The sequence below is a fragment of the Larus michahellis genome, chromosome 3 (genome assembly GCF_964199755.1).
Source record: "Larus michahellis chromosome 3, bLarMic1.1, whole genome shotgun sequence".
Taxonomy (NCBI): Eukaryota; Metazoa; Chordata; class Aves; order Charadriiformes; family Laridae; genus Larus; species Larus michahellis.
The window spans coordinates 30,486,350-30,502,921 of record NC_133898.1 but is presented as its reverse complement, the minus strand read 5'-3'; the positions used below and the strand labels follow the sequence as shown (position 1 = coordinate 30,502,921).

Below are 16,572 nucleotides of genomic sequence, written 5' to 3'. Positions count from 1 at the left end.
CTCTTACTCATCTAAACAAAAACGATAACATACTCAAAGAAAAAGTGACAGTATTTTTTCCATTTCATACAGAAAAGGTTGTAAAATTACTTCACTTATTTCATTGGACTATTTAAATATATAGGTATGTATTTTCGCCCAGACTATACCTAGCCAATTCAAAACCAAGACAAATTCACATAGTTCCCCCTAGCAGGGAAGAAGTTAATGGAGCGACATGTTTGAGGTTGGACTCAGCAAATTCCACCTATCTTCAATTGGAGCTTTAGATAGTCAAACAATTAGGCTCTCTCTGCATCCTTCATGGGGAAAAAAAAAAAAGGCATTCCCTGTGCTACTGAAAGATAGCAGTAGCTTTTGACAATGCATACACTAGATAGGTGCTAAAATAAATGCAGTGTTAATGGCAAAGTATAAATGAGAAATCATATACCCTTTCCTTTTATTAGTGGGCAGTAACACGTTAGCAGAACTGATTTGAAATTGGTTATTTCTGATGCTTTGGACAACCACAGCCCCTATCCATTTTATGCGCAGATCTATGTGACCTGACATCTGCAAAATGAGGACCATAACGGGAACATGTAGCCACCAACTGTGATATAAGTGAGTAGCTCTGCTCACAACAAATATGTTACTTGGCCAGGGACAAATATGAATTTTTCTGAGTGATGTACAAAAGCTTTAGCCAGGAAACTTCTTTTCCCTCCCCACAGCTATCCCCCATACATTTGCTATGTACCCAACAGATAAGACAAAATTCTTATAAAATAGCGCTAGTTCAAATTCAGATCAATGTTTGAGAGCTTAATTCTACAGGCTAAATAGTATTATTTGAACATAAAATTTTATGGTGGAAGAACGTCTGTCAACAATTAAGCTCTAAATAGCTGCAAAGTAAACAAACCAGTTTTGTTCCTCCCATCCTGAGGAACGACCACAGCTCAAAACTTCAGCACGTTAAAAGCAATCAAGACCCTACAAAGATCAGAGGTAAACTCAAAGACTGCATTACTTAGTGGCCATTCCAGCAAACACCTATTGCAAATAGTCCTCTTTTCTAAGTAGTTGTTCACAGGATAAAGCTGCTCAGATACACAGACAGTTACAGGGTTAGAAACTTAACGTTCTAGAAGTCCAAATATAAACAAAATTGTTTCCCTCAAATGTGACTGCATTTGTGAGATTTTAAAATTGCCAGAACACTATATTTTACAACTTGCTGAAATTAAAGTTCATTTTAGAATTCAGAGCAGACATCTATCAACATTAATCTTGCATAAATTCAGTTTCTTTCCACCACATTTTCGTATGCAGGGTTTGGAGCAGGTAGAATTCCAAAGTATCACCATGTACATTCTGGATTTTATGAAGGTTACGTTAATTCACTATTCATAGTACTAAATAATACTAGCTGTTCTTGTCTAGGTAGTATCATGAGCATAACCCAATGAACAATAAGCCAAAGGTCAGGATATTTCCTATTTGAACAGGCAACTTCAGAATGAAATATGTTTGGAAGCCTGTTTTGTGCTTGGAAGCCTGTTTTGTACTAAACTGCTACATCGTCTCATGAGGAAACCGCGTCATTGTCTCCAAGTTTTAGATACACTTCCCTTATGCTACATGGATGTTTTATTAGGATGATGGGACTCTTAGCAGTGGAAAAAGCTAGAAGAACAAAATTAACAATTTTTATAGCTAAAATATCCCAATCCCTACGAGATCAAGAACACTTGTCTTTATACTTCTTCTCACTAACCTTCAGCCTGCTTAACACTGCACACATAATCTCAGTACATGATTTCAGTGTCACTGTAAAATGACACATCAGAATCAAAGCTTCACGTTTCTATCATAACAGTCACTGTGCTGCTAATTGAGTTTCATTATATATTTGGTTTTAATTTTCTGCTTAGCAAGGATTGACTGTTTTCTCCTCTAGATGTAATATTACCGTACAGAAGCTTCTCTCTTTCTCCATATGATATGCACTTCCATGTACAAAGCAGAATTTTCTTTCCTTATTTTGGTTCAAATTTCAGCCTTTTCTAGAAAAACATGACCTAGTTTAAGGGTTACCATTACATGGTTCTTAACTCCAAGTAGCTCTCAAGGTACTTTGAATGCAGTTCCTGCATTGAAGTGACACAACATGGCCAAAAACTGGACAGCTTGGCAATATGAACCCCTTGCAACAAAGAAATGTGAGCTACAGGTGCCCAAGGCCAGTATCATCCCAGTTGCTTTAGGATTTGACTGTGTGCTCAGCACACAGTGGATTCTGTGGCCTCTTGAGAGCTACTGTTCTCTCTCCCTTTCAAGATGCTCTTGGACCTCCTTCCACCCACCAACCCACTTGTCCAATATATACAACTCTCAGACACAAAGATTTTGCCACATACCAAATGGAGGCACAAAGGTTGTCTGTGCCTACTCTGGTGCATTAATTTTTAATACTTCAGGCTTTACACATTTTACAGTTTACTTACAAAAGAATATTGAAAGGATACTGACGGAATATTGCTTCCAAAATGACTAAATTTTTGCTAGTCACAGCAATACTCCCACTTGTGATTTTAAAACTAACCAGTAAGAAAGTGTATAAAACTATATTGCCACCAAAAATATTTTAAGCTGCATAATATTTGATACAATTCCAGATGTTCTTATGATATCAGTATTCATGACACACAGCTATTTGGCATTGTGTGTGTGAGGGAGAGAATCTCTAATACTTACAGCCAATCATCATCATAGCAACAGCAAAGATCTTCTCCCCATCTGTAGTCGGAGCGATGTTCCCAAATCCAACACTAGTGAGGCTGGTCATGGTAAAATACAACGAGGATATGTAGACCGAATCTTTGCTTGGGCCGCCTTCCCATTTTCCAAAGCCTGATGTGTTAAAGCGGTAAGGTGTTCCTATTGACATCCCCAGCTGATAGAGCCAGCTCTCAGTCCGGATCGTGTTTGTATCCTCATCGATAACTTCATAGTCTCCTATGCTGTACCAGATGCAGGCCAGCCAGTGTGCTGCAAGCCCAAACACGCACACCAGCAGAACCAAGACTGCTGCTCCATATTCAATGTAGTGGTCCAACTTCCGAGCTACACGACCCAGCCGAAGTAGCCTGACCACTTTAAGTGAACTGAAGAGGCTACTGATGCCCTAGAAGGATAAAGCACAGCAACCATGAGAATTTAATATTAAAGCAACAATATTCATAACTGCAGTTTCCAAAGACACGATGTGATCCATCACAAATAGACGGTCATCAGATAACACTTGAAAAGAGAGATTGTGAAACATGAAAAGGTTAATGACTCAAGGATGGATATACGCACTCTTGTCTTCATCCACTAACATTTTGTGAGTTGCTCTCTGACCTCCCCTTTCAGATTACTTGAATAGGTCTACAAACATGTTTGTAAAGGCTTCAAGTGAAACGCTATTTATTGCACGTCCAGTTGTGCACGTAAACCATCCCTGAACATCCTGATGCTACTTAAGGCTGACTGAAAATAAAAGTGAAAGTCACTGACCATTAAACTGTACAAATCTGATGTTGAGAGGAACATAACCAGACACCTATTGAATTCACTCCAGCCTCTGGAGTCATGAACATCTTATGGCTATTCCCGACTTCCTTATGATCCTGGGCAACATGTGTCCTCTCATGTCTCAGATACAAGACAGTTTGCATTATTTAGCTCAGACACACCAGGAAGATAAATAAGGAAGGCCAAAAAATACTGCAAGTACCTGGTGATTTGTAATTTTTCAGTGTAGCAGTGCATTTCCTATGACTTTACTTTCATATAAGAATTCATGTACCGATAATCAGTGCTCTGACATTTCTCACGTGGACTGCAAAAGCTTAACTACTTCAAATATCTGTCTAATCCCCACATCATATTCTTTTTATGACAGCTTTGCTATCAATGTAGCATTTCTGTGCTGATACCAATATGGCTCCCATAGAACAGAATTAAGCTAGCATGTAGGATTTTGTATTGTTAACTTTTGGACAGATTTGCAATTCCATGCACAAGAAGTTAAATAAAAAAAATTCAAAGCCATTTGGGGCACTAGAAGATCTGAGTAGCTTTTCATAAAAATCTTTTCTTATTTTTCTACTCCGTCTTTTCTACTCCCTCTTTACATAGAAGTCTTATTAAAATTTAAGCAGACTGGTTTAATGAGTATTTCTGGAAATGCCTAATTGCATACTTCTGGTCACCAGCTTTTACTGGAAGTTTGTTTATTCCTGCATAAATACAACTGCTTCTGTATCTTAGGCTGGTTCAATGCACTAGAAGAGATGTTTTATTAAATAATTACATAAAGCATATTGACTCATGTTCCCCAGGACTGCAGCAATGTATTTCCTTTTTATTTCATGAATTTGTCATGATTACATTGACTCATTTTCAGAGACAGATGTAATTTGTTACCTGGGAACACACTATCAATTTCTATTAAGTATTTGGACAAGATATAACACAACCAGGGGAAGGGAGGAAAAAGGAAGAACAAAAAGAGAAAAAAAAGCAGCCTTCCTTTAAATTAGAGGTATTTACAGAAATCTAGAAAAGACCAAGTGATCTTTCATTATTTTCTATGTCAAACTTTTCAAGTCACTAATGCAAAAATTCCTTCACAAAGTAAAAGTTAATTTCCATTTCCCATTCATTCCATACCCAGCTTTGTTTTGTAAACAATGGAGCAAAGCCTTGATGCCAGTTCAGAGAATAGGACACAAAAGGCATAAGGCCTTCACTGCCAGGGCAGGGAAAGAAGGTACTTCTGAACACTCGGTATGGAGAGGAAGAGCAAAGGGGAAAACACAAAAAACTATAACATGATAACCGTATTTCAGAACTGGATACACAAGCCACAGAATGACAACAAGCACGTATAATCTCGACTTTCTAAATACCTGCATTCTGACATTACAACACAGTCTTCTGGCCGTTTTCCTCAGGACCAAGGCCCATTTCTCCCTTTCCTCTTTACAAACTTTAACAGGAAAACAATAATGTTTTACATTTGGAGAAGTCTCCAGTAATGATCTGTATTTAGCTTTATTCTCAAAGCCAAGGTTTTTAATCACTCAGTGCTTACAAGTCTCAGGCAAGGGCAGAAAAATTTTCCATCCCAACATTCTGAATATCAGTTTTAGTCTTGCTCAAAAATAGTGGTGCAAAACTTGTTCTTAAAATTAAGACTCACCGCTGGTATTTTTAAAAAAATAAATATGCTTTTTGTCAGTCAGAGTCCTACCAAAGGCAAAAATAATAATAATGATTCAAGAAGAACTTGAAAGTTTGGAATTTGGTTAATTCTTAGTTTAAAAAAAAAAAAGTCAATTATTAGAAATACTTGAGGACAAAAAAAAAAAATCACAGAAGGGGAGTTTAAGAAGTTGGATATGAAAAATGGGAATACAAAATAAAATACTTGAAATTAGGTTTAAAACATTTAAGGCAAACTACTTTGCTTTCAGAGTACTCTTATCCTAATTTCCCTTGTGAAATTCACACACAAAAAAATTTTAAAGCATTCAAAATGTGATAGAACTGCATCATTGGGTAAAAGTGATACTACCAAATTCTGACCAGAGATAGATAGAGTTAGGTTTTTTGTACAAAAAGAACTTGCTTATTTACAGAAAATAAATACTTGATTTTGTTGCGTTAAAATTTAATATTCAAATTAGTCACGATATTTCACCTGACTGCGTTGCCAAGAAGATTCTAAAAGTTCAGGAAAAGCTAAAAAAAAAATAATCATTTACTTTTATCTCAGCATTAACAGTATTTTCTATTTGGTTTTCTCAGAGGCAAGGATTTGTCTATTCTAAATGGATCAATATCAAGAGGAAGAAATGCCCAGGGAAATAATTATTCATATAACTCTCAAAAATTTCTAAGCGATAGAATTTCAAATGGGTATAAACAATTTAAACTTAATAGACTGTTTCACAGATGATACAGTAGAAAAAAATCAGATCATTCTCCAATACTTTAAAACAGTACTTTTTGTCACTAAATTTAGTGAGTAATATTTTAATACTCACAGGAATAGATCTGCTGGATTCAAAATCGATGTTTTTTGATTACCACTTTCCAAAATAGAACTGCACTTTTAGATTACTGTCCATTTTAATGCTCTTATCAGTGCAGATTATTTTTATGCTTATATCATACAGATGGCTCCAAGATGTCACGCAAAAGAGCCTGAACTCAATTTATTCCTGATGCCTGTCCCACCCTCTCAGCTCTGCTTCTCCTACAACCTTTCAAAGGCAAATTAAGAGACACCCAGAGCTCCTTCTGCCCAAAGGACATAGATGAAGCTCAGTTCATGAAGAGCTAGCAATTGTGCTGCAGATCCCAAACAGGCACCCCCAGATGCTCTCCTCGAAAGGAAGACCATAAGGACCTTCTGTGTGGCAGGCAGGGAAAGGACAAGACTAAGTAATAACCCACAAAGTCCCACCTGGGCCTGATTTACACAGACACAGTTCCACCTATTAGTGCTCTACCCAACAGATCCCTTCCCCTGGGGGTATGCAGAAGCTAAGAAAACTCTTATACATCCAAGGTAGAAAAACAGTACATTTTTACTATACTTTGTTCCAGAGACAACTTGTGTGCAGCATTTACTTAAATATGCAACACTTACTCAAATATGGCAGAAAATGCTGAATTTCACACTTACATTTCAAATTGTTTGAACTGAATTACACGAAATGAAGATTCTAGTGTTGATACCTTCATATTGTTGTTGAGAAATATTTAATATGCTGGCAGTTTTACTTTTGTTGCCAGTGACGGCTGATGCATGAAAATGGAAGAATCTGTAGTGACTCCCCTCCGAACCAAGGGGCAAGCTCAAAGCACTGCGAGACAGAAGAAATAACTCTGTATTTGCTGATTAAGCAAACCTGAATGTCAAAAGCCCTTAGAGTAATAAATTCAACCACTCCCCCTTCCTCTCCTCCTATGCAATCTTTGCCGAGTGTAACTGCACCTCAAACACAACAAAAAAAACCATAGCGGCCTCAGGCCTGGAGGAAAGCAGGATCCACTTTTTACATTCAAAGAGAATGCCTTGGAAGTTTATGCATGAATTACTGTCAAAACTACATTTCCATGTATAATTTGTCATTAATTAGACCTACTCATTAGATACTGTGCAGATTCACACAGATTTTCTTTTATATCCCCTTGTTTTCTGCAAGATGTGATCTACTGACAGGGCACCCGTTTGTCTCACACTGATATCTCAGCCGTGTAAGCAAACTTCTCTCCAAACACAGGATCCAGGATATCCGTGGTTTGGCTCTAGCTTTTCATCGAGCAACATAAGATTTGTACCATTACTTTCGTATCCACAAGAAGAGGTAGAGAAGAGATGCTGTGATGAAGTACTTGGTGAAGTGTTTTGAAAGCCTGGGGGCTGTAGCAGAGTAATTATTGATTACTTGTGTCATTATTGTCCCCAAGAACAGTAACAGTGGACACTAAAGTGCTAGACGCTGTACAAATAAAAACCAATTGCTGCTGTTCGTTTGCCAAGCAAAATTACATTCAACTCAAGTCATTGAATAATAAAATTTCACCTAGAAAAAAAAACAAAATACAAATTGTTTCAAGAAAAGCAATAAAAATTAACTACAAAAAAAAAAAAAGTAAGAAACAATTCATTTTCCCTCCCAAACAAGACGTAGGATGAATAACTTCAGAAAAAAACTAAAATGCAACTTTCATCCCACCTCCTACAGCTATAGTAGCACAGTAGCACTACCACTTTAGTAATAGATTCAATCTGCATGACAGCATTCACTTTTTAGGCCATTATTTACTTTCCACATATACAGAAATAAAATGCACTTAACTCAAGCATTAAGATTTTTTTCTAGGCTCAAAGGAAGCACAATTTACTTCCTACCTACTATCTATTTTAAAAAAGAGAAATATTCAGTATTGACACAAATCTGTTCTAAGTTTTCCAGCACTTTCTTCTCACATGTAACTGCTGAAGTTCTGGCTTCATCTCAATTAAAGGGAGATGCAGGAGACTAAAAGCTAGCCATTAAAAGAATTAGAACAAACAGAGAAAAAATAAATAAATTAATTATTTATCAAAAAAAGGGAGGCAATGAGCTGAATTTATCACTACCATATGCAAGGCAAGAGTCACAGAAAGCACCGCCTTCTTTCTTGACATTTGATTCTGAAGTCAGCCGTGCCTCAGCCTGGCTCTGCCTATCTGCAGTAACATGGCAGCCTTGTCAGGTCATTATTAGGGCTTCTCATTTCTGTTATTTGCCTCTTCTGATTTTCTTAATTAGGTCTGAGAACATGACCTTTCCTACAGATTGCCATACTTAGCAGCCAACAGATGAGACAACATTATGCACACAGGTCAAAATCAATATCTCAACCCTCTGGTTACTGCTGTGGTTTTCAGCACTGGAGAAAGCAGATCTCTAGACTCACAAAGCTTATTTTAGTCAGACATCTGCAAGCTTGGTTAGAATTGAGGGAGAAACAACAATAATTCATGTATAAGAGCATGGGGTGTGAGGAGAGATGGAAAAAGCTGATTTTTCATTTATAAAACTATGTCCGTGCTTGCCTTACACAAATACATGAACACTCAGAAAATCAACAAATCCAGGAAACAAACTCTTTTTTTTTTTCCACTTTGAGAGGAAGAACAAGGATAAAGGTAACACATAAGTAACCTAAAGAAATCCAACTTTCCACACTATCAAATAAAAAATTTACCCCTGGCAGACAGCAATCTCCTCCCCAATGCTTCTGATTCAAAGAAGCCGTCAGTTCCAGAAGCTTTTTACTTATCTTGAAGAGGCAAAACACCCAAATAAGATTTAGTGTTACTAGCATCTAATACCACTCCATCTTTCCAGTTCTAATCCAATCCCTAATATGAAATAGACTATAAAACAACCATTTAGCTACTCAAATAAATACCCTTTGCCGTCTCATCTGACTTTTCTGCCTCAGATCGATACAAGTACGCTGAACGGGGGGAAAAGACAGAGTAACTGATCCCCGTCTCTGAAACATGCTTCCCTTTATATGCAGCGTAAGCATCACTCTAACAGCAGCTTTTTGAAATAATTCAGAATCTAATGTATTCAATTAGCTCTCCTTCTTGGACAAAGGCTATCACCATACATTATCACTGAAAATGTAATTCAGTGTTTTAATTCTTTTAGCCTTATACAGATTGAATAGCTTATGTAGGCTACTATTCAATCTTTAACAGTACAATAAATCATGTCATGCTTTTCAAAGCTATGAAGAAGTAGTCCTGAAACCCAGTAACACCCTTACTTATCTGTGACTTAGCAAAAAGGCTAATCTGAACATTAGTAGTGCAGAAGAGAAGCTAATTGTCATCTTAACAGCCACAGCAGAACCTACGGAGCAGGTGTTGGGCAGGGACACAGCAGCACATCCTTCTCTGGTATTCTCTTTTGGGAGGGTCTATCCATCAGCAGACAGCATAGATGTCTCTGAGCCACCCAGGTGTACAAACCTGGGGGAGACCAGGGAAGCAAGCAGAACTTAAATTAACTACACACCTTAAGCAGGCTTGGAGCAGAGGAGAGAATTTAACCCTAAATGGGTTAAATTGGGTTAAAAATGGCAGAAGAGCTCTGCAGCGCCTATATAGAGAACCAACACAATTCGGAAAACAGAGGGCTTAGGGGAAAAGGCAGTCTGCTCCTTGAGAGGGGAGCATAAAAGAGGCGTTTCATTAGTAGCACAGGGGTTGGGTTTTTAAGGAGAGAAGTCAGAGAAACTCACATTTGATTCATAAAATGAGAGGGGAGAAAAAAAGCTTAGGCAACAAAGAGAGACACCCTGAACCAAATCCTCAAGACACTGCGAACAATAAGTGCTTCTTTGCCTCCCTGGTTTACATCTTGGCAGTCTACTTTACTGAAGACTTACTGAAGAATCTGCTTTACCCCATTTGCATTTCCCCAAACACTCCTTCCACCTACCTGCCAGTTAAGGAGTAATTCCTGCCTGGCACATCCCCTTCGGGCCATGCTGCAGTACAGAGGCAACTACAAAAGACAGATGAGCAGCCCTCCTCTTCCATGACCACCTTTCCTTTCTTTTGCACTCCACTTCTTACACAGGTCAAGGCCCCCAAGCTCCTTCTGAAGCTCCCAACACCACCTAGGAGCCACCAACGCTACCAAGAACCGCCCTAGCCTTGCTCAAAATACCTCTGGCAGGTTACAGCCCATAGCACACACCTCCCTTGGGCTTTGCCATACTTCTCAGGGGTCTCTCACAAGGGGACACCCAAGTAAACCTCTACCACCACCATGGCCCCCAACCCAAGGCGCATGCTCCAGCTTTCCACTGCCCCACCTGCATACAGTAATCCAACTGTTTGATTCTTCCCCAGGAGCACCAGTAAGGAGTCACCGAGTCCAGGGGGTCTCACTAATCCTTTCTCATCTACTCTCATCACATCCAAGAACCACAATTTGCTGATATTTCCTCTATGCCTGGATCATACTCTGTCATATTTAGCTGCTTTGTTATAAGCATTACATAGAAAGTAGGTTATGACTACTTTAATTATCATTAGCCACAGAAAAATATTCATTTATTACCAGATTTATCAATAGACTCACACGCCAAACGCAGTGTTGCCTAATTGGATAGATCCAAATAACAGAGGTGAACTACACACTATTTCAAACAGATTTCATATTATAGAGCTGTTTACAGTTTAAAAGAGTTTTAAAATCATATTTTCCAGTTTGCAAAATTCATCTAACCCAAATTCTTTCTTTATGGACCCTTGTTTATTCCACAAAACTATAAATATGATAATTTATTCCCTTGCCCCTTATTGCAAGGAAATGGTAAACAAGTCTAGGGAAGTTGCATGCTTTTCAGTGTAGCTACTTCAGTAATTCCTAGATAGCTAATTTGTATTAGCATGAGAGATTATTCCACTAATAAGGTTTAAATTAATCTATTGCAAAAGTACTGCCTCAGAGAGTTGCCAACAATCTGACCAGCAACACATTCATTTTTTCCTCTCTCACAACTCACTGTTTACTTTCCAGCTACACCATGCTCACTTAGCACTAAATAGCTTAATTTACTTCTATTACTTCTGTAATGCGTTTTTTTCTGTGACTTTTTTATCATCATAAATTTCGTGCTTTCGAAGCTATGTATCTTTGTTGCCTACATGCTAGCTTCTCTCTTATTCATCCACTTAAGTGAACATTAGATCATTTATATTGAATACATCTTTCCTGGTGATCTTTTACTATGCATTTATTTCTCTTCTACCTCAACTAATAAGAGTGATAAATGGTTCCCAATTTGGCATCAGCCAACAATTGATCATAGTGTTCCATTCAAATACAGATAGCAATTACTACTACAAACTCCCTATTTCAGAGATTTATATGGTGGTGACATGACTGGATTCCACTCCTACCATGAGATTTCACAACAACAGTGTCACATGTAATAAGTCAAATTTTTTCCAATATAAATTATATCTTATGGTATTATGGCTGAAAACCACAGTATAAAATTGCTTAAGCTGACACTGCAAAAATATGCTTCAACTTGCCTTTGGAATTCAAAGTCTTAAATTGCAGTGTTCTTGGCAAAAATTGTGGAATTTTCTTTAAGCCTGTTGTTTATTAAATGTACTGATTGACGTCTAAATACAAAAAGATAACATTATTCCCCAAAGCAGGTGGTATTTTCTTAAGTGAGGAATAATACTAATTACTGTAAAGGATTACTGACAAACGTTATTGTGATCATTCAAATTCAAAACAGACTAATACCGCGTGTTTTAAGGGCTGTGTAAATTTTAGAGCAATATTTTCTTTTCTTACTTAAACTGTACTACAGCATGATGTATTGTCTTAACAGTAGAAAGTCTAAGGCTAACATTAAGTTGATTCATCAATCAGTGGAATATTTTCTTTTCTTGAAGTTCTATGGTAGGTCAAGAAAGTATTTCATATATATATATATTCCCACATAGAAAAGCCACGAGAAACATTTATAACTTCTCTTTCATTTGAGTAACAGCGGAAATTTCTCTACAGCTACTCATTGCTTCATTTGTTGAATTCTGTTCATGTCTGAATATGAGATACTGTACTGTCTCTTTGAGCACAGCACTTGAGATCAGAAGCTTCATACATTCCCATATTTAATTCTATGGCCTTGAACAAAGACATTAATGTTTTTTCTTTCCTCTTCCATCTGTAGAATGTGGCTATTCATACTTAAGTGCCTCTTGTATTAATTGTAGTTATTAATAGTTGTATTAATTAATAGTTAATGAATTCAAAGTATTTTTGTGGACAAAAATATTCTCAACAGTGCAGAGAGGAATCTGGAATTTCAATTATATTAAAAAATTTGAATTGAAAATATACTGATGTTCCAAACTGCAACAAACCCAAAGAATTTTGAAATTGCCTGAAAAACGCAGAAGTCACACTCAATTTTGTTTCAAGAAGATATTTTCCATTATATCTTACAATGGAATAATGAAGTAAATTGCAAAAGAAAATTTTACTTCAAAATAGAAAAAAATTCAATATCAAAATTTTTTAAAATTAGTATCCGCTTGTCAAAAGTATTGATCAACTCTAGTTTCATGTGCTATAATTAATCTTATATTGGTGGATTGCTTTAAAGATGACAAAAATAGTTTCACTATTAATTTATCAAGAGCTAAGTGATGGGACAGTGTCAAAATTACGCAGAACCAAAAGAGCCTCAACACCCTATATACCCAGCTTTTTACTTCTTCAGCTCCAGGTCCCATATCCCCTGCAAGTCCATTCATTGTCTCCATCACAGTAATTACAGCATTCTTAAAAACAAATTGACTTGTCAAGTTAGTTCCTCCATGACATCCTCAGTGTCTTCAGTGATGTTTCTTTTAACAGAGGATGACAGCGGGCAGAGAAAAAAGTGAGCTTCCACCTGCCCCAGTCACCCTTCACTATAACGACTGAAGCAAATCCAGGATTCTATTTCCTCCTGTTTAAAATCATATATGGAAAAGACCAAAACAGGAAACTAGCAATTCATATTCTTCATCTCATTTTATCACCACTGTTGACACTGGGTATCATTTAATCTCTGGTAATTTTTTTTAAGAGTATTCACATTAGGACTAAAAAAAAAAAAATTCCCACAGTGGCCATGGACACCTGCCAACTCCAGTCTGATGGCTCCAAGGGAGCAAAATCAAAGTGACACACAGATAACAATCCAGTTTGGCTACTTACACCTTCAGCAGTACAGCCTCGCAGCTGACTTAATCCAACTGCGAAGTAATATGGTGTGTAATCCAGGGTAAGAGACAGGTAAAATTTAAACCAGCAAGTTCGAAAGAAAGGGAGTTGACCCACTAGGGAATGCTCTGTACAACAGAGAAGAAGACATAAGGCAAAGCCTTTCTACTTTCAGGACTCCTTGAATGTGGCCTTTTTTTTTTTTTTCCTCTTCTTTAATAAAAGGCTATCTTTCTCTCTACAGGCAGTTCATGAAACAGTGATCAGCATATACTGTCCTAAATCCCCACCTGATGTGCACTACGTTATTCCGCTGGCATTGCTGGCAAAGCCCCTTAGGTCCTGTAAACCAGTCCATGAGCCCTTAATAGAAGTACAGCAATTTACACCAGTGGAAACTCTGCTCTAATGACCCCACAATGATTTATACCAGCTAATGTCAGAACCCACTAGGGGAAATAGAGACGAACCCTCTTGAAAGGACAGCACTAAGAAAAATGATTTTTCCTTGGGCACGATAGCTAGAATAACTAAGACTAACACTGTTATACTGATTAAGGAGACTGCTGAAGAGCCATAGGAAAACTGAAGTACCAATCAGCTTCTCATTGTTACAAGCCAACACTGAGACGGCGAACCTGGAGAAATTCAAACTCACACAACAAGAATTTCTCTGCAGAATTGGTACCATGAGTCTGAAAGAGCCTGTGCTCAGCTTAAGGGCTGTCACAGCCACTGGTATAGACATTTTCCTCGGGGATGTTCTGTAGGTCACATCACCAGTCTACAGTTATGAAATGTTCCTCCAGCAAAATCATCAGCAGGTTGCTACTATCTGTGCAGCAGGTGAGAAAAGCTTCCTTCCTTTTTTTTTTTTTTTTTTTTTTTTTTTTTTTTTTTTTTACACTCTTTCAGTCAAAATGTCAGAAACTACCATAGGGCCACTCCTTCCATTGCTTTATCAGGGCCATGGCAAAGTAATACGTGAAAGCCCTGCAGAGTACTCTGCAGCCTGTGTCTTTTTTATGACAAACAAATATTTAAGGACAGGTCTCACAAGGCTTTCTTGCTCAATCTCATTTGTGTTATTTCAGTCTGTAGCTTTATATAAAATGAAAACCTCTCTAGGGAATTAAATATCAAATAACATCATGTTTTTTCAACTACATTCAATATTTTGACTACTTATCCTCCAGTCATTGAGAAAAATACTTTAAATCTGCTAAAAAATCTGTGTAGTGTATTTTTACAAAAGTAATGCGGTTTTATGTTTTTACCCAGATGTTTCACTTGGCATAATTTTCTTTTAATAGCTAGGTTGTCCTTTATAACATGGGCATATTTTAAAAGGACTCACAAAATTAAATTTTACAGGCTAAAAATTAAATACCAAGCACTGATGAGATGCATATGTATGTTACAGGTTTAGTATGTGTCACAGATAAATACAGACACATGATTAGTTCATGGTATGGATTTTATAACATGTAATTAGAAAGTGGACTGATGGAATCCTCTTTAAGATTTTATTAACAATTCATTACTTCTCTGAACTATTTAGGCATGGAACCTTAATATATTTAGTTTAGGAATATTTTCTTGGCAGCCTGATCCGGTAGGAGAACAAGCAGTTAAAACAGGGTAGTATTGTGGTTTTAAGTGTCTGAATGTTAGTTCTTTTGCTGGCTTGTGACCCGTTCCCAAAGAAATGAGCAAGAATTAAGAAAGGGTCTAGATTTCCAGATTTCTCCCTATCTTTTCTTCTAATTATGGAATTACCAAACAAGCATCAAAACAGCGTCTTCAATTGCTTCACCTACCTTTGAAATAACTGTTGCCAAACAATGCTGCATGGATCACCAGATACCAGCACAGTACTTTCTGGTGGTCTAAGAATATTTAGTGAGTCACTGCCTGCCTCTTTGCCATTAGAAGCAGCTGAGAAAAGTGTATCGCACTTCCCAATTGTTTCTGTGAAGAATTGCAATTAGCAGACATACCCGGTTCGGTCACCAGTGAAAGCAAGAGAACCCTGCCCCAAGAAACTATCCTGACCCACCAGTTCAAGCTATTCATGGTAAGTCAGATGAAGCAGTTTTTCTCAGTGCTGTACAGAGGTTCTGCTGTCTGCTTCCTCCTGGCCTCCTGAACTCTGAAGATGTAGAATGAAGGAAAATAAACATGGATTTCTGACACCAAAACCCCAGCCTCTCCCCGTGCAGTTAAAGATGGATGCTTCTGGTTAGGACTCATCAGCAAACAACTTCTGCACTGAGCGCAGCTACTAGAGACACACGTACACCAATTCAATATATCTAAAAGCATACACTTCTTTCTTCGCTCCACCACCTGCCCCCAGCCATTAAGTAATAATTAATGGGTGGAAGTGGAACTAGTATACTGACCTCATCAACGTTCTCAAATGCATTGATGACATCATACGGCAAGCATGAGAGCAGATCGATCACAAACCAGGTCTTCAAGTAATTCATGCGAATCAGCTTTGGGTCAGAGATCACCTCTCCGGCTGGCCCCACAAAGGTGGTATGGAAATTAAGCACAATGTCTACCAAAAAAATGACATCTACGATGCTGTCGACTACTAGCCATGCCACATTGTTCTGTTTGGTTTTAAAGGAGACATTGTAAGGGACCAAGATAGCAGTGTAGAAGGTTAAAATTAAGATGATCCAGTCCCAGGTAGTCTTGAAAACACAATAATGCAAAATTATATGCGGCGGAGTCTTTGGTGCCTCTTGTTTGTACTGCGGGAGGATTTCAGAGCCCAGCTGCAATACCTGTAGTCACAGAGATTTCAGGAGAAAAAGAAAAAGTGCTTAATTTTTTAACGTTATTATTCACATTGTAGATTCTCAAGCTCAGTTCAACAGTTGATAAAAATACATGTCCATTAACTCCTCTTATCACCACCAAATGGTAAGCAAGTCAGGATAAGTATTCTGTTACACAAATCAGCATCAACCTAAGAACAGCTGTTTCTTTTAATGCCATTAATTAATTTTTGACACTAAGCCTAATGTGCTGGGTCTCCAAGACATTTAGAGAATAGACAGCTCCTTCAGCCATCTAAATAGATAAGACAGATAAATGATGGGCAGAAAGGCAGTTGCAAATAGAAATCAATGGCAAAACCACGAACAATACTGCAGCTTCTGACTTCCAGTCCAACACTGGGCCCACTGGACCACACTGT

The 16,572-nt window shown here is 37.7% G+C and overlaps 1 protein-coding gene across 3 annotated transcripts in view; it reads right to left on the bottom strand.

Annotated features, from left to right (window-relative positions):
- Positions 1-16,572, bottom strand: part of KCNH1 (potassium voltage-gated channel subfamily H member 1) — a 192,696-nt gene that overhangs the window by 136,270 nt on the left and 39,854 nt on the right. For all 3 annotated transcript variants that reach the window (XR_012586085.1, XM_074579511.1, XM_074579512.1), the window contains exons 6-7: positions 15,764-16,156; positions 2,743-3,172 (exon numbers count right to left, since the gene is read on the bottom strand). Coding sequence is in view for 2 of the 3 variants with exons in the window: in XM_074579511.1 (XP_074435612.1) it covers positions 2,743-3,172; positions 15,764-16,156 (823 nt within the window). In the remaining variant the exon portion in view is untranslated. The remainder of the gene's footprint in view (positions 1-2,742; positions 3,173-15,763; positions 16,157-16,572) is intronic.